Source organism: Podarcis pityusensis, assembly GCF_964106645.2.
Source record: "Podarcis pityusensis genome assembly, chromosome: 8".
Lineage (NCBI taxonomy): Eukaryota > Metazoa > Chordata > Lepidosauria > Squamata > Lacertidae > Podarcis > Podarcis pityusensis.
Genome location: NC_138033.1, coordinates 82197135 through 82215676, shown reverse-complemented (window position 1 = coordinate 82215676; position 18542 = coordinate 82197135). Strand labels below are relative to the sequence as shown.

At 46.3% G+C, this 18542-nt stretch overlaps 1 protein-coding gene across 1 annotated transcript; it reads left to right on the top strand.

Annotated features, from left to right (window-relative positions):
- Nucleotides 1–633: 633 nt before the first annotated feature.
- LOC308483436 (maestro heat-like repeat family member 5) lies at nucleotides 634–17848 on the top strand. The gene is made up of 19 exons (XM_081017358.1): nucleotides 634–885; nucleotides 963–1030; nucleotides 12397–12565; nucleotides 12920–13061; nucleotides 13139–13257; nucleotides 13371–13520; nucleotides 13932–14074; nucleotides 14228–14342; nucleotides 14446–14582; nucleotides 14755–14874; nucleotides 15008–15122; nucleotides 15390–15524; nucleotides 15669–15833; nucleotides 16127–16294; nucleotides 16403–16507; nucleotides 16625–16730; nucleotides 16988–17050; nucleotides 17297–17479; nucleotides 17569–17848. The coding sequence occupies exons 1-19, from the start codon at nucleotides 721–723 to the stop codon at nucleotides 17580–17582; spliced, it is 2382 nt and encodes a 793-aa protein (XP_080873484.1). The 5' UTR covers nucleotides 634–720; the 3' UTR covers nucleotides 17583–17848.
- The last annotated feature ends 694 nt before the right edge of the window (nucleotides 17849–18542 follow it).

Genomic DNA, 18542 nt, shown 5'->3' with positions numbered 1-18542 from the left:
TCCCGCTGCTGCCGCGCCGCTGCTGCGCGATTTCTGTTCTCATCCTGAAGCAAAGTTCTTTACCCGAGGGATTATTTCTGGGTTAGCGGAGTCTGTAACCTGAAGCATATGTAACCTGAAGCGTATGTAACCTGAGGTACATAATAATAATAATAATAATAATAATAATTATTATTATTATTATTTATTTATACCCCGCCCTCCCCAGCCAAGGCCTAGCTCAGAGCGGCTTACAAGCAATAATAAAAACAATATGAATGATTACAACTTAAAAATAAAATACAACATTAAAATAATGGAACATTAAAATGGAGCCTCATCGCAGGAGGAGAAGGAAAAGAAAAAAGAAAGAGAGGGAGGGAATCAAATTGACTCCAAGCCAAAGGCCAGGCGGAACAACTCTGTCTTACAGGCCCTGCGGAAAGAAATCAGATCCCGCAGGGCCCTGGTCTCATGAGACAGAGCGTTCCACCAAGCTGGGGCCAGTGTTGAAAAGGCCCTGCCTCTGGTTGAGGCTAATCTGACTTCCTTAGGGCCCGGGACCACTAGGGTGTTGCTATATATGGACCTTAAGGTCCTCTGTGGGGCATACCGGGAGAGGCAGTCCCATAGGTACGAGGGTCCTAGGCTGTGGAGGGCTTTAAAGGTCAAAAGCAGCACCTTAAATCTGACCCTGTACTCCACCGGGAGCCAGTGCAGCTGGAAAAGCACTGGGTGAATATGCTCCCATGGCAGAGACCCCGTGAGGAGCCTCGCTGCAGCATTCTGCACCCGCTGGAGTTTCTGGGACAGCTTCAAGGGCAGCCCCGCGTAGAGCGAATTACAGTAGTCAAGCCTGGAGGTGACCATCGCATGGATCACTGTGGCCAGGTCAGGGCGGGAAAGGTAAGGGACCAACTGCTTGATGGGTCTGATCCATTCTTCACATTCTGACGTTCCTGTTTCTCTTTTCTCATGGACAGGGAATTGATTTTGATGAAGATCAAATATCGGAAATCAGCCTGGAAGATGGGGAGGATCTTCCTCCAAGGTAATCCTGTGCTAATCCCCTCCCCCATAATCAATTGCTTTTTAAAAAACCCCCGGTAAGAGTAAGGTTCAAAGTACTGATGGAGCCTAGAGAAAGGGGCGGGTTCGCAGTCCCAAACCTCAAGCTGCATTTTGAGGCTGCATGCATGACATGGCTGAAAGATTGGATGTTACTGACAGATACTGAAATCTTAGAGCTGGAGGGCTGGGACAAACTTTTCGGGTGGCATGGCTACCTGGGTCACGATAAAATAAAAGCACATAGAGGATTCACTAATCATTTGGTGAGAAAGGCCCTATTCGAAGTTTGGGAAAGAAATAAAACAATAGTAACAACCAAAACTCCCTGGTGGCTATCACCTATAGAGTCATCAGCCTTGCATAGAAGCAATATGAAAGATAGCTGGCTAACATATAGGGAACTCGTAGAAGAGATAAAAATTGCCCAACAGTAAAGGAATTTGAAGAATTAAAAGAGAGGGGGGTGAATTGGTTAAAATATTTCCAATTAAAAATAATATTTGAGAAGGATAGTAAGCTTAAGGGGTTTGATAAAAAAATCTCGGTATAGGAGAAAGAAATTTTATATAACAACCAACAGACTCTCTCAAAAATATATAAACTGTTACAAAGTGGGAAAATAGAAAAGGAGGAAAAAGGAGACACTATTAAAAAATGGGAACAAGATCTGGGCCACCCAATTGAATATAATGAATGGGAAAGACTATGGACAAAAATTATAAATTTTACAGCATGTTACCTAATAAGAGAGAACTATATGAAAATGCATCACAGGTGGTACCTGGCACCAGAAAGGCTTGCAAAAATGAATAAAACATAATATGAATGAATGAACTTTATTATGGTCACAGACCAGGATAAAACAACAACAACATATAAATAAAATAGCAGTTAGGATTTTTTTTAACTGATAAATGTTGGAGCAGATAAGAACAAGGAAACAAGCATAGGATAAAACATCTGAATAAAATACAAGATTAAACACGGATAATGGATGGATAAAAACTGATAATTAAAACAGATAAGAACTAAAAACAAATAAAAACATGCAGTTAAAACAACTGTAAGAGCTTAAGAACTAAAAGACTCGCAGTTAAAACAACTATAAGAGGCTGCAGAGTAGAAGCCTCTGAAATAGAGGACACTCACAACATTAGAAACTGATGTGCAAATATGGCTAAAGCAGACAATTAAAACAATGTACAACAATTAATTTAGAAACAATGTGCAACAATAAACTATCCCAGGGAGTTGACTCAGAGTCACCCATGGAACCGAGTTTGGGGATTTTCATGCCGAACTATTTTGAGTTGGGCGATGGTCTGCGCCTACAGATCTGTACACAGAATCTGGCGATCATCCAGGTCATCTTCTGATCTTTGCCTAACAGCAAAAGGTCAAATTTTTGCTTTTGCGGGAGGGCGGCGAGCCTCACCAGTAGGGGATGAATGAACTTACTACGTGCCTCTTCATAAAAGGGACATCTAAAGAACAAGTGTTCTGGGCTTCCTATCTCTCCCAATGGACAGGTGCAAAGTCTCTGAGCGTAGGGGACTTTTCTAAAGGCTCCATCCAGGACCGGCGAGGGAAGAGCCGCGCTTCTGGCGAGTGTAAAGGCCCTTCTTGCATTTCTAGATACGAGAAAGAAGAGATATGCTGCTGGTGCGGCTATATCTCTCTCGATTTCTCCAATTCTATAGTCGGGGCACCTTGCACAGTCCTGCTGTCTCTTGGTGTCTAATATTCTTTGCCTGACCGTAGCTTTTGCCTGGCCCAAGCCCAGACTTAGAAGGGCTTGAGGGGCAAAACCCAGTTTCCAGAGGGTGTTCAGAACTGCAGTCTGCCAGCCTGACTGGAATTGGTCGCAGAGGATCAGTGGGGCTATCCCTCGGGGGAGCAGGTTCAATGTCAGCCATTTGTAGATTGATGTTAAGCAGATGCTCGCCTCCACTCTCATCATCCCCATTTCCAATCTCACCCATGCGTTTGAGACACATCTGGGGACTTGGAGGAGAGCTCTAAGAAGTCTAGATCGAACTCTCTCAAGGGGGGAGAAAGCAGAGGAAGGCGGACCCAAAAAGGAACCATGCAGGAGTTGTGCCAAAGTTTTGGCCTTGTATAATTTTAGAGTTGCGGGGACGAAGAAGCCCCCTTGTGCTCTGAAGAATTTAAGAATACAATTTGCGTTTCCCCCCGCTGAACTCCCAATGGAGTTTATGTGTAGTTTGTTGGTTCCTGAGGCCTGTACCAACATTCCTAGATACATGTAGTTTGTGACTTGTTCTAATTTATGGCCTTCTAAGCTTTGGTTTTCCCCCAAAAGCGAGTATCTTGGTCTTTTGATAGTTGATTTTGAGACATTCAGATTCACAGTATGCTGAGAGCTTTCTTAGTGTTCTTTTGAGTCCAATGGGGGTTCTAGATAGAATTACCGCATCATCGGCATATAGCAGGACCATATAGCAGGACCGAAATATGCCGATTTGCAAGCTTTGGCGGGTGGAGTTCTGAGTCATTGAGTGCAGATGCTAAGTTATTTAGATAGAAATTAAATAGTAGAGGGGCCAATAGGCACCGTTGCCTGACTCCTTTGAAGGTTTTAATAGGGTCCGTTAGGTGTCCTAGGCGGCTGCACCTGATTCTAAGAGCCATGTTTGCGTGCAGTGCCTGGATTAAGAGCAGGAGCCTTCTATCTATATTGGTACCCTGTAGTCTATCCCAGAGTCTGGTTCTGGAGACTGTATCAAAGGCTGCTTTTAGGTCAACGAAGGCAGCGTATAGTGAGGCCTGTCCTCCTGATTTGTCTTTGGCGATGAGATGTTGTAGCATTAGGCAGTGATCTGTCGTGGACCTTCCGGGTCTGAAGCCCGCTTGTTCTATTGCCAGGATATCTTCGTTCTCTAGCCATTCTGTAAACTTATTAAGGAGGTGCTTTGCGTAGAGGTTACTGATCAAACTTAATAAGCTAATCGGCCTATAATTTGCTGGGTCCCCTCTGTTGCCCTTTTTATAGATAGGAACTATTATGGCTGTTCCCCATTCCCTTGGGATGCGGCCAGTGTCATCTATATAAGTGAAGAGGGTGGCTAAGAAAGGTGCCCACCAATCCGCCTGTGCTTTTATCATTTCTGGCGTAATGCCGTCTGAGCCTGGGGCTTTGGCCATTTTCAGTTGGTTTATATATGATTTCACTTCATTTTTTTTTTTTTTTAATAAATTTTTATTGGGTTTTCAAAATTTTTAAAGACAAACACACAAAAATACAACAAAAACAAAACAAGACAAGCATATTCTCAGGACCTTACTTTCCTAACCTTGTTCCCTGGACTCCCCCCCACCCCCCTTCTTACATCCCTATTCCCATAATTAGCTCAGCAAGTTCTAGCTTCTCCTCCTTAACCTATAGATTAATATTTTTGATATAACTCTTCCTAGTTAACCCCATTTTTCTTATCCCCATCTCTTATAAACATTTAGATTCTTTCCTAAGGTCGACCCAAATTCCCTTCCACAGATTTCATTTTTATATTAGATATAGGCCCTATTCACCCGACCCAAAATTCATAAACATTTTTACAATTCTGCTTTCCCCTCCCCCCCTCCCCAGGTACTAGTCCCTTCTCAAATAAAAGTCAGCAGTAGTTTTTAGCCTGGATTCCTCACGTCCGAGGCTTTCAAATCTCTTTCAGTTCCTCTCCGCCGGTTTTGTTGGAAATCCTTTATGTTGGTCGTCAGGTCTCGAAGCAGTTCAATCTCCGTCACTCCAGTTTTTCTTCCCACCAGGATGCTTGATAACAACTGCTGCCAAAAACCAACCAGTCTTTCATGTTCAACAGGGGAGCCCCAATCATATTTCTTATTTCCTTTAAGTTCCTGTATTCCAAATACTTTAGGGGCCCCCTCTTTCATCTTTAACATCCTTTGCAGGTTTATAATCCATGTACTCCAAGAGTCTTTTTCCTTGCACTCCACCATTGTAGGCTTTTTGTTGATATTTCCCATCTGTACTTTCTCCTCCAATTCTTGAGACGTCACTTCTATTTCAGCTGCAGATTCCTTTCCTGTCAAGTCCTTAATGCATTCAGCAGAGTTACTTATTCCAGAGGTCAAGGTCATGAGTTGTTTATTCATAGTCAAGCTCTGCTCTTGCAATATTCCCACGAGAAAAAACATCCTGTCTATCTGTGCCTGTAATTTTCCATCTGCAGCCATTGTAATACCTTAAGAATCCCCCTAGGGGGATTCTAGTTGTTTTGTAAACTTTTTCCAACAGTCCAAATCTTTTTTGTTTCTTTCTTTCAAATTTCCAACAACTTTGTTTCAATTTATAGCACTTTTAGTCCAGAGAGATATTAGTTAACAAACTTTTAACTGAAACTGTCCCTTTGACAGCTCTTTTGACAGCTGTCAAACTCCTTATTCCTCTTCAACAGGCTCAAACGCGGGACTCCCCCTGGTCCAGGGGGGGGGGGATTTCATCAAAAAATTCCAAAGTTCCACTCTCACTCTCCAGTACAACACTTCTTTTGTCAAATCGTGGAAGTTAGTTTCTTTTATATTAAACAAAATAACCTCTCCACCTTAGTTCTCCGTTCCTTGCTTAGAATTGTCTGTAAGTAAGGGGGGTGCGGACTTCCTTTTAGCACACCCCCCGGTCGTCTCGAATTCACAGGAAAAGTTTCTTAAAGCCAAATTCCATCTACTCACGGGTTATTCTTTTTCAGTCCAATTTTCAAGGAAGGAAGTCAGCGCTCTCCAGTCCTGGCTCGCGGCTTCGCTCCACCGAGGTAGCGATCGACTCTCAGCGCCACGCCACCCTCCGTACCCTCTCCGCAGCCTTTAAAAAGGCTCTTCGTGGGTCGGGGGCGCTTAAGGCGCCCACCGAGTCTTCCCGTCCGCAGGCTTCAGCGCCTGCGGTTTCTAAGGGTCCCCGCGTCGCCGGCGCGGCAAGACCCGTCCTCAGCGGAGCAGATTCCCTCCGCAGCTCGGAGGGAATCCGCCATTTCCTGATCGCGCCAACCCGGAAGTCCCATATATGATTTCACTTCAGTTACTGAAACAGGCGGCCATTTAGCCAGTTGTTCTATATTATAATTCCATAGTGGAGGTTCAGCATCCTCATACAAAGATTGGAAGAATGAGACCCACAGGCTAGGGGGGAATTTGTGAGGTTAAGGGGGAAATAGCTTTATGGGTGCCAGAAGCTACCAGTTTCCAGAATAGTGTCTGATGTTTTGCTTTTGCCGCACTAATTAATTCTAGCCAACATTTTCTGTTATAGGCATTCTTTTGGTGGAGTATTAGGTCTTTATACTCTTTTTTTAGGGCAGCAAGATAGGCTTGATGTCTGACAGAATTTTCGGCTGTCAGGGCAGCTTTGTAAGCATTTTGCAGGGCTTTCTTTGCCTCAAAGCAGGTGTAATCAAACCAGGGCTTATTTGATGTTCTTGGTTTAGTTGGCCTTTTCTCTGTGGTATTAAAAAGATAGGGTTTTAATTGTTGGAGCAGGCTCTCATACTTGGAAACGGGGTCCTCAGGCCTAGGATTACTCCCAAAGCCAGTTAAAATTGTACGGAGTTTTTCAGAGGTTAGAATCTTCTTCAGTTTGGAGTCAAGTGCAGGGGTTCATTTGACTCGGCACCGCTCTAATGCGGTGATCTCCGCAGGGTATACTGTTCTCAGGAAGGGTGACTCGTTTAACTGAGACACCTGGAGGTGCAAAGGGAAATGGTCCCCCTCTATGAATGGGAGCACTTTTAAATTCACTATTTTTGTTAGCAATTCGCTGTCCGCCAACATATAATCAATTGTGCTGGATCTTACCCCAGACATGAATGTATATTCCCCAGGAATGTTGCCCCTGGTGCAGCCATTTAGGATATGAAGACTTAGCTGCCTAGAGAATCTGAGGAGGCAGGCTCCAGCAAAATTTGAATGTTGATCCTTTGACTGCCTTGGTAGTTGTAAGGCCTCCGGGCCAAAGTCGTCAGGGTACCCTATTTTTTGCCTGTATTTGGTTTCTAAACTGGGGTCATCAGGGCCTAATCTTGCGTTTAGGTCGCCTACCAGCAGGACCTTTGCTCCTGGATAGTCTGTTAGCAGTAACCTGACATAAGAGTCCAGTCTATTCCAGATGCCCTCAATATCGGTTTTTTTGCTTGTTGGGGGGATATAAGCATTGATAATTAGTAAACTGCAGTTTCCCCAGGATATGGAGTAGGGCCATTGCTAGGTGGTCTAGGGGGGACAGTTCCTTACAGGTGGCGTTTAGGCAGAATGAGATAAGGATGCATAATCCCCCATTGAGCCTCCCTGGTCCTCTGCCTGCAACCGCTCTCACTGCATATGTATACAGTGGTGCCTCGCAAGACGAATAGAATCCGTTCCGCGAGTCTCTTCGTCTTGCGGGTTTTTCTGTCTTGCGAAGCAAGCCCATTAGAGGTTTAGCGGCTTAGCGCTACAGTATTAGCGGCTTAGCCGGCTTAAAGATCAGCTGATAAGCGGCTTAGCATCAGCTGTTAAGCGGCTTAAAGATCAGCTGATAAGCAGCTTAGCCATCAGCTGATAAGCGGCTTAGCATCAGCTGTTAAGCGGCTTAAAGATCAGCTGATAAGCGGCTTAGCATCAGCTGTTAAGCGGCTTAAAGATCAGCTGATAAGCGGCTTAGCCATCAGCTGATAAGCGGCTTAAAGATCAGCTGATAAGCGGCTTAAAGATCAGCTGATAAGCGGCTCAGCCATCAGCTGATAAGCGGTTTAGCGGCTTGGGAAAAAGGGGGGGGGAGGAAAAAAACCCCGCAGGAACTCGCAAGACATTTTCGTCTTGCGAAGCAAGCACATAGGAAATTCGTTTTGCGAAGCACCTCCAAAACGGAAAACCCTTTCGTCTAGCGGGTTTTCCGTCTTGCGAGGCATTCGTCTTGCGGGGCACCACTGTAGTATCCTTCCAATGATGGGTTTTCAGCCGCCCACGTCTCCTGGAGAGCGATGATATTAAAGTTTTGATGGTAGAAGGGAATGTCTGTAGAATGGGAGAGGCATCTGGACCAGCCGGCAACATTCCAGGAGATGATGTTTAGGGCAGCAGTTGATTCTTGGGTTTTTAGATTCCAGGCTCTCATAGCTGTTTTCTGCCGCTGATTCCTCAGGTCCTTTGAGTTTGGCTTGATTGAGCCGCGATGCAGAGGAATGGGGGAGCCTTTTGAGGGGAAGACTAATTTGGGGGTATTAATTTGTCCGTCCAGGCAGTCACCCGCTAAGACCTTATTTCATTCCTCTGCATGAATAGCTTCTAGGATTCTAAGGCAATCCATGAAGATTGAGCCGATTCCCGGCGCTGGCACCACTAGTTCGACTTGTTGCGATTTGGATTGGGCTATTGGAGAGGGTGTAGGAGAGCCCGTTTCTTCTGGAGATGGATATCGACAAGATGTCCATTCCTCGTTGGTTAAAGGCTTTGATTTGCAATTGATGTAATTAAATTCCATGGGAGGAGGCGGGGCTAGAGGTGGAAGGGACTTCCTTATGGTCGAAAGTCTTTCAATTAGTGCATCCTGGGAAAGTAGGATCTGCTCGAGGTAGTGAGGCATCTGATTAAGACTTGTATTTTAAAATGAGCTTAAAAAATATATTTGCAAATGTTTGTATGTTTTATGCCAGACATAAAGCAGCTGGCTGAGTACTCTGGCAGTTGTTTATCTTCTTGATCAAGGCCCCCCCTGATCTATAGCAGTACCTCAGGGTTGTAAAAGGAAATTACAGGCTGGGAGCAGAGGTCATATTGACCATACAAATTACAGAATACAATCAAGCTGCAAAAACACTAATTAAGAGTTGGTAAATAGTAAGTTTTATTGTTTAACAGAAGACTCGAGTCATATTTTCCTAAGGTTAAAGGGCAAGAGCTAATGGGAACAGCAGCTGGCTTGAAAGGAGGTTGTAAACCGAAGAGGCTTCTCTCTGAAGTTGCTTTTGGAAACTGTTTTTACCAAGTTCCTTTCCTTCTAAAAAGCTATATATGTTAATGTATGAAATATATTGGCTTAAATGTAAGTATGCAAAGGATTTAGAAAGTAAGAAATGTTAGATTCTTATGTTAGATTCTTATTTCATTGATGGTGTGTGAGAAGGTGAACCCAAGATCTCTGTTTAAGATAAAAATTAAAACCATGAGCCATCTGTTTTAGCCATCTGTTTTGGAGTGAATAGGGCAATAGGGTAATAGGGCAAAAGGGCAAAAAGTGATCTGGTAATTAAGGTGCCTTGTCGAGGCAAATGTAAGATATATGGCTACTTGTCTGCCATTTATGGATAGAAGGAAATATAGCTCTTTGTCTCCCATAAAAGGTAATAGGAAATGGGTGTATCTTTTATGATTGGTTCTAGCAAACAGCCAATAGGAATTTCAACCAGGCTGCTTGGACAGAGGCAGCCAAAGGAGGAGCAAGGGGGCTGGGCTGAGGAAATATAAGTGCTGGCCATCAGGGCTGCAGTGGGCAGAGCTTTGGTAACCATATACCACTGTGTCTCTCATTTATTTGTCTGACAAATAAATTATTATTTTAATTTCTCTGTTGCTGCGTTGAATATTTCATTCCAGCTAAGCGTTAACCACAAGCAGGGTGCTACAGTAGGTTGTTAGGAGTTGTTCATCCTTTGAGGAGAAATCCTTTTCTAGCTTATTTGGTGAGGGCGGGGTTTTGTACAGCCTGCCAGATTGTTTAAGATAGAGCGGCTTACCGTTTCCGGCACTGTTGGATTCTGCAGTGCTGGTTTTGGTTTTTGGTCTGGCTGGCCTATGTGCTCCTAGAAGTGGTAACGGGTCTTTGATGTTTTCGAAGAAACGGTGCACAAGCAAGGCAGCCCTCAGGAAATTGTCTTTATTTGAAAGGGTCTGCTTAGTTGAGAGCCCGTCCTTAAAAGTCACTATAGCCCTATTTTGGGCCGTATCATGAGGGAGGAATTTTACCTTGATGATATTTTCTGCTGTCACGAGGCCCCTGGTGACTATTCCGATTTTTTCGGGAATATTTACTTTTCTTTGAGCATATGATGGGTGTCCTCTATTTGTGGGAAGTATTGTGAAGGCAAGTTTGTGATTATTTAACGTTAGCTTCCAACAAGTCTGTGTTGTTTTATCTTGACCCTTTCTTGTTATGTTAGGGTACACGGGATTTCTTTGCGATGTCAAGAGAAGGGTTGGTTGCATGGGAGCCGGAATTTCCTTTGGTTTTCCTATTTCCCCACTAGAGGGTGGTGTGTGATCTGCTGGGGCGTGGGGCTTTTCCTCAGAGTGCTTTATTGGCGTGCATGAGTTTGTGATTTTCTTTTGGGTTGTAGGAGCAGAGTTCTTTGTTGTTATATTTTCCAGCAGCTTAAAGAGCTTCTGGAAATTCATTTTTTTAATCGGGCAGGTCGGCGTTCCCTTTTGGCCTCTCAATTTGATGTTTTTGGTCTTCTTCATTTTTGTGTTGAGCATTTTCTCTTTAAGGTCGGTTTCTTGGGAGCAAGGGACCCTCCGTCCTGCACTGAATTGTTTCTGTGTTTTTTTTTGTGTTTTTTTGTAATTGAGTCCCAGCTTGGTTTCACCTCCATTAGTCCTAGTCCGAGATGTCATGTGAGAGAAAGTGACCTCATGGTTCTTAATCAGTTCAGTTAGGGTGGTAAGCAGGTTCAAGCTTTCCGAAAGGAAAATTTTAATTGGCTCAAGTTCTTTGCTTATCTGTGTGAAATGAGTTTTGAGTAACTCTTCGAACATCCCTGACAAGTAGAAGATACAGTTGTTCGGGTACTGTAACCTTAAGCTGTTTGGCCATTTGTCTGTCTCAGTCGGCTCAGTCGGGGAAGGGCACCTTAAATTCTCTCCTGACAGGGAGGGGAAAGGAGGCTCGTTTGACATGGCTTCTAGGTTTTCCAGGAATAGCTCCTGTTCTAAACTTGCTTCAGGTCCCTCTTTGGCTAGCTCAGCTTATTTTAGTTCTGTTGCCAGGTCCACTCCCTCACCTCCAATGTTAGTTTTTTCCTCCCTTCTAATCCAGGTGTGGTCAATAGACCACTCATGAGAATGGAGGTTTCCTGGATTATTTGCTTCATCAGCCTTGGGATGGAAGTAGGTTGAAATTTTGGCCTGTTTTTTTCTTTGGGGGAGTTGTTACAGGTTGTAAAGGTGAAATCCCCAGTTCTTTGCAACATTGTCTTGTAAGTACCATCTTCGTACTCAGAAATAAATGGGGCTATTTTATCCAACCCACAACTTTATGGGCTTTTCAAGGTACGTGGTTCAAAGATGATTTAAGTAGCTTTGGAAGGGAGGGGAGGTTTAAAAGTCCACCCGACAGCTCCCGGAGTCTTTTACTGATAAAAGTTGGCAGATATTTTCATAGGTTGAGCCTTTTTATCAGGGTAATTTGGTCATTAGAGCTCCTACTCACGCAGCAGAGACTCAGTTGAGACTTGACCTGGTGCCATCTTCCCTGGAAGCTCATATAATAATAAGTGCTGGAGATGCAAGATACAAAAAGGAACCTTCTACCATATGTGGTGGACATGCCCCGAAATTGGGAAATTTTGGAGCATGATCCATGAAGAAATAAAGAAAATATTAAGAATATCATATAGTAAAAGGCCAGAGGCATTCCTTTTAGAAATTTTAAATGACTATATTCCAAAAGACAAAACTAAATTTTTCTTATACGCAATGTCTGCAGCAAGAATCCTGGTGGCTAAGTACTGGAAAGGGAATCAGTTACCCACAAGGGGAGAGTGGCTATGTAAGCTTTCAGAATACTTAGAATTAGCCAAATTGACAGACATAATAAGACAAAAACCAAAAAGTGAAGTTAAAAAAAAGAATGGGAGTGCCTAAATGAATACCTCAAAAGTCAAGGTTCGAGGACAGAAATCTGGCTGAGTCTGGAATAACCTTGTGAAGTGAAAGGATATGAAAGAGGGATTTATATCTAGATGTTAGGATAGAGGTGATAAAGAAAACAGGAAAACAGGAAGACACAATGAGAGATAAAGGAGGTGCTGTGGGATTGGTGGAAGTCAGTGTCTTGTTGTTGTTTTAGTGTTTATAATAGTAACTTGTAAGATATGGATTAGGTTTTTTATTTGGTTTTTTTGTTGCTTTCTTTAGTTTTCGAATGTTGATTTTTGTGTGTTGTGTATTGTTATTTTTAGATATCTTTCGTGTTGTTGTTGTTGTGTGGAAAATACTAATAAAATTTATTTTAAACAAAACAAAACAAAAACCCGCTCCATTTCTATGGTGGTGGTGCTTGGGGTCTTTGAAGGATGTGAGGCAATAAAACCATTTTACAAAAGTGCTACTCCTCTCTCCCCTCAGCATCCCATCCACAGCTTCTCTGGATACGGCTGATCTTCCTCCTGAAAGCGACAGCAGGGACCAGCTGAAGGACAGACTTACGGATGTCGTCGCAACGATGAAGAGTGGGAAGATCCGAAGGAAGGTGCTCCAAGATCTTTCCGCCTTCCTGCAGAAGATCCAGGAATCTGTGAGTTTCTGAAGGGAAGAATTGCAATCATGCAGGGCTGTCAAGGCCTTCAGGCTGCTGCTTCTAGGCCCACCCTGCAAAGTGCCCAAGGGACAATCAGGCATCCCAGCACTTATCCAATTTTGAGAACAGAGCTGGGCCATAGCAGAATGAATCCCAGCGAGTAAAACAGCTGAGAAAAGAAGTAAAAAGTGAACATCAGGAAAAGAGGGGTGGGAAGTCAAAAAGAAATGGTTTTTTTCTGCATAGGATGCTAAATGTTTTGGAATGTTTGGAAGATTTAATTAAAATGTTATAGGAAAAATGGTGATGGGTTGCTTCTCTTATCAGTCACTTCTCTTGGTTTCTTCTCAGCCATCGGTTGCGCTTTCTGCATCCTCCCTTGGCCGACTGGTGGCGATTTCCTGTCTTTGTGCGTTGGATCCAGACCCGGAGAGCAGGCAGCGGGCAGCAGAGGCCCTCTGCCATCTTCTGCCCATCCTGCGGTGCAATGAAGGTAAGACTGGAAGAATGCATCCCAGCATGGGGTGGGATGAGCAAGACTCAAACTCACCTTTTGACTTTCCTTTGCAGAGACACTGGCACGAACGTCATGGAACCAAACGCTCATCTTCAGAGCTGAGAAGGTCCTCAAATCCACCGGAGGACCGGTTCCTGAATTGTTCATGAATAATTGTTACTCTCTTGCCAGGGTAAGTCGCTGTCTCTCAAGCCACATGTTCTGGGTTCCGCAGAGGCAGCACCTGGGCTTTCTGCTCCCCAGCCCTGCCCTGTGGGCATCTCTGACCTTCCTCTCTTGCTTCAGGTCTTTGGCGCCTTTCTCCCTGCGGAGCAGCTCTTGGAGGCCATGTGCTTCCTGGCCAGAGACCTGGTTGTCGAGAGCAGCTTCAACCCGTTGGATATCTCCCACTTACTGCAAGAATTCATCAAGCAGTTTGGCGGCACAAAAGTGGAGGTAAGGCATCTGCAAAGGTAGGAGAGAAGAAGATTCTCTGCTTGGTGTAGGGGAGGCAACCTCATGCCATTGGGTGGCCAGGACACATGTTAGTTGAGAGGGGCCTGGCAATGTCAGGACAAGAACCTCAGCCAAGGGTCCTGAGAAACATGGATTCAGGGATGGGGAATCCTCCTCCTTCTGGGAGCAGACAGGCAAGCTTCTTCTCTTGGCCCACAATGGATAGGGGAACTGGTGCCCTGGAGCTGCCTGGGTCCAATACTCCCCAGGACCCTGAGTGGTACCTTGGAAGGAAGAGGCTGTGGTGGCACAGGTCAAGGGTCCCTCTTTCAATGAGGGATGGAGGGATCCGCCTGCAGACAGCCCCGCTTCCTTGTACTCTCCAAGCAACTCTCTCCTTTTCTCTGACAGGTGAAGGTGCTGCTGGAGGCCTTCTATAAGATCAGCCAGGGGCCTACAGTGCAAGGCAGAAGCATGGCCGTCTTCGCTTTGTCCATATTGTCACACCACCACCTGGACAAAGTGGTTGAATATCTCCTCCAGTTTCCCTTCGGGTATGGAGCCCTCCAGGTTCTACTGGGCTAAGGGGAAGGTTGGCAAGCTGCAGGGCTTGCTCAGAAAGCCCTTGCTGCCATTTCCTCTCTCTGGAGCATGGCAGCAAGCAGGAGACTTGAATCTGACCATTGCTCTTGTTTTTGCATTCACAGAGACTGCGAGAGAGTGTGGAAGGAGGTTTTAGCATCGGCCGACCCAGAACAACTGATCCATCTCACGGCCGAGCAGCTTTACGAAAGCCCCTTGGCGGAATCTGCCACTGAAGTGGTAAGGACCTACCACCTGCTTTCTGGCTTCCTTCCCAGAATCTAGGGATTCCTGTATTCTGCAGAAAAGCAGGGAAAGTGACTTGCACCTCTCTCTCTTCCAGCAACATCTCACCAGCCTGTTGCACGCCATCCTCAGGATGGAGGACTACAAGGCAGCTGTGCGCCAGAACTTCCCACAGCTGCTGATCGCTCTCCTGGGGATGGTTATCAACTTCCACTATGACCAGGAATTCCTCGGGTGAGTAGGACCAATGGAGTCCTTTCCCCTTCAACCTCGGGGGGTTTCCTGTCCAGCTTGGTTTTGCAAGGGAGGCTCTCCTTCAGGCGGCTGCTAGGGAGGAGGGATGGGGAAGGAATTTGAGTGTGTGACAATGACCCTCCTGGTAAAACTGGCCTTGCTTTGGTTGCAGAGGGGCTAAGGAAGTTCTGCACCTCTTTCTTGGCACAACTGGAGAGCAAGTGGAGGCGGCCATCGTTGACCAACTTTTCTGCCGGGAGACTTTCAGCCAGGGGTTGTCTGCCATGGTGAGGTAAGAGGAAGAACGCGGTGACCTTCCCCAATGGTCTGGCAAATGGAGCTGAAGGCATGGGATCGGACTGTGCCCCTGTTTGCTTCCTGCGGTGTCTTTCCCTTCCTTACCAAGATCTGTTTCTCCATTTCAGAGCTGTCGGAAAGCGACACTGGTGGATCCCTCCCATGGTGGAAAGCATCATCGCTGCTCTCAAGGACCAGGATTTTGCCGGGATGCCACAAGTCGCGGCAGCTATCTACATCGAGGTGAGGGGGACTTACGCGGGAGGAAATGGGTGCAGCAAGAAGGTCCTGGCTTGGTTTCTGCCGAGTGTTGGGCTACTTTGAGCCTAAGGATTGTTGCCTGTTTTAGTGCTCCTCAGAGTAGACCCATTGGATTTGATGTACATGGCAAACTTTGGTACATTCACTTCAGTGGGTTTGCTCTGTGCAGAATTGCAAATGGTGGGTAAAAGGAGAACCTGCCTCAGCCTCTCATCCCTGAAGAGTTTCTTTCTCTTTGGGCCTCTTTAGCTGCTCAGCTGCCGTCTGGAGGTCTATCCCTGTGAAGATACACTGGAGCAACTCCTCAACTGGCTGAAACATGACCACCTGCAAGTCCGGAAGCTCAGCGTCAGAGGGATATCCCTGCTTCTGGACTCTGACATGGCAAGTGATGCTCAGAGGGGGGGGGGGTACAGATCTTGATTCTAATCATGGCCCAGCACTCTTTTGCTGGCACAATACTGAAGGGCCTGTGCTAAAAGGTGTGAGGCCTTTCAGACCTTTGAAAAGATTCTCTCTTTTGTGTAGGACCCTTCGCTTCTGCGGCTGTTGCTGCTGGATTCCCTCCCTTCTGCAGAAGCCGATGTCCTCCCAGAGTTGATAGAGCTGGTAGACCAAGCCTACCATTCCAGGGAGCTGGGAGAGGAAGACCTGAAGATGCTGGCGGCAACCTACTGCGGTCTGGCTGCCCATGTGAGTATGAGGGAAAACATGACACCACACCCGATGGAGGAGGAATGCTTTGGAAGAGGAAGGGTGGGGTTTAGACTGGCATGCAGCAGAGATGTTCTGGCTTCAGGATGGTGTTCCTCTGGAACACCTTCTCTTGGAAGCCTGCCTGGAAAACGCAGGGAGAGAGTCACCCCTGCCCCCAGTCTCCCCCAGGAGGAGGATAGGGGGCTGAGCAGCCTCAAAACACCCCAGTGGGCAGGAGAAAGGAAAGTGATCTGATGAGAAACACAACCTCTGATATTTTCTGCCTACAGGAGGAAGCCTCCGTCCGGGCATCAGCCATCCAACATCTGGGGCTGCTTCGGGGCTGGGTGAGAGACCAAAGGCTTCCCATAATAACAACAACAACAGAAGAAGAAGAAGCCATTCACGAACTGGTTGTGGTCCTCATTCACCTCGAAGACGAGGACGAGGTGGCCAAGGTGAGGGCCAAAGAGGTGGACTTACACAGTAGGAGGGAGGGATTGTTCTCAGGAGCTTACGAGACTATGTACTGCAATTTGTAACCCTCTTCTCTTCTTGTGTTGCAGGCTGCAAGGAGGGCTCTTTCCCATCTAGCCCCACAAGTGAAGTGGTGGGCTCATCCCAACAAATTTAGCCTCCACTTTGCTCTCCACCAGGCTGCCAAGCATCTGGTAAGGTCCCTCTGCTTTGTTGGCAGCTTTGCCCAGGCATGTCTCTGGGAGTGCAAGGCTCTTCTGCCGCTCTCTCAAGCTTCTCTGATGCCACTTCTCCTTTGTCTTTGCCCACAGAGCAAGACCTTCAGCAAGGACATCCTTCGGAGTGCTGCCTTGACATGTACGAAGCCGTCCGCCAACAGGCTGCCATCAGTCTCCAGGGTGGCAGCTCTGCTTCTGGGTAAGTCAAGCAACATCCTTCCCTGGTAGGGATGGACAGAAACGTCTTGGTAACGATGGCAGGGAGGATGGACATGTCCCCAGGCCACCTGCTAGGTAGGCCTCCATCTGTGCCCAGATCTTGCTCTGAGTGCTCCGTGAGGGTGGAGGCCTCTAGACGCAGCAGAGCATACCTGTCCTGCTGCCGAACTGCCTCTGTCTCCCCTTGCTTTGCACCGAGATGACGTCCCTTTTCCTGCCCTCTCTCTCTTTCTCTAGGTCATCTGGCTTTCCGGGATGCCAGTTTCATCCACAATCAAGACATGGCATCCTATGGAACATGTGAGTGAGACGTACGGAGGGCAGGGAGGGATGCTTCTGCTGAGAAAGGTCTTCAGGGCAAGGCAAATTCCCAGATGTATGTTCAGACAGAGGTGCCACAAGATGAACATGCAAAGAGAATTGGAATGTGACTTCACTGCTCTCTCTCCCACACAAACACACCTGACGGCTGTTTTCATATTGTTGATGGATGGCTCTTTTCCTGTGTATCTCCGCCTTGCTCAACCTTTCTCCCTTGCCACTCAGGGCTAGAAGAGATGCAGCAGCACGAGGAAGAAGGGCTCAGGCAGACAGGGAGGAGCTGCCTGAACATCATGCAGCGGGCCTATAAACATCGGAAGAAAGGCAGGGTCCAGCGCTCTTTGAGGAGGCTGCTCCACTGCGTTCACAGGGAACCTTACCCGCAGGACTTCCTGAGTTGCATGCCAGGTGAGTGAGGCATCTGGTGGGCTATTGGGACATCTGGTGGGCTGTTTGGAGGTGACGTTTCTCAAGGAGCCCCTTTCTCCTCCTGACAGAACATCCGGAGTAGCGCCAGGCCAAGGCAACGTAACATCAGAGTTGTGCTGCAGAGATACCATCTTCTGCTCTCCGCGGGATCCAGTCTGGACCAGCGCCAGGAACATCAACGCCATCAGGATGGACCAAGAGGAGTGGTGCTGCCCTCACGACCCTCCGTACACAGCGGTAGGAAACCTTTTTGTTGTTGTTGTGTTTCTTGTTGATGTTGTTTTGGATTGTTGATTTTATTGATTTTGAATCTCAGGGTGGTTCACAACACCAAGTATACTAAGCACAAAATACAGAAACATCTGCTTAGCATTCTTTACAAAAACATTTTCTTTTGTCATTGGTCTCCTCAAGGTCAAGATGCACATCAGGGTTAACATCAACTTCATCATGATCAAGGAACTCCATGGGTTCAAGGAGTCCAAGGATATCAACAATTCCTCATGGGTAGTAAAAGAAGATAAGAAGGAGAACAGTTATTATTACTGTAGGAAGAACTGGAGGTAACCAAGACCAGAGCATACCTGGAGAGTGAGCCAACCCTCCGTTCAGCCGCACCCAGTAGAGCCTCTTAGTGGTTCCCGGGTTCTGGTCGAATTGGAGTGGTCAATTCACACTATATACACCCTGCTATTGCTACTCAAAAAGGGTTTGTGGGGGGGGGGCAGAGGAAAGAAGAGAGGAAAGAAGGCTACTGTGACCAGTATGGTGGGAGGAAGTGCACCTTGGGGTGGTGGGTGAGAGAACCTGACTACAGTTCTTTTAGGTTCCCCTGGCATTTACCTCCTATTATAGGTTGGTCTTGGCTGAAACCCTTCTAAGGGTATATGGGTATATGCCACAGCTGCCTTGGTAATGCTTGTACCCAAACGGGTATGTATCAATCATGAAAATACAAGGGGATATGATGTCCGTAATCCTCCAACAACTCTACCCACTTATCAATTATGTTCCCTAGCCCATCCACATTCCTTACTACAAT

Excerpts from the sequence above, each read along its gene's own strand:
- LOC308483436 (XM_081017358.1), top strand. The coding sequence starts at position 721 with ATGCTCCCATGGCAGAGACCCCGTGAGGAGCCTCGCTGCAGCATTCTG. Across the intron at positions 14,875-15,007 it reads GGGTTGTCTGCCATGGTGAG|AGCTGTCGGAAAGCGACACT; the intron begins GTAAGAGGAAGA and ends TCTCCATTTCAG. Across the intron at positions 16,295-16,402 it reads ACGAGGACGAGGTGGCCAAG|GCTGCAAGGAGGGCTCTTTC; the intron begins GTGAGGGCCAAA and ends CTTGTGTTGCAG.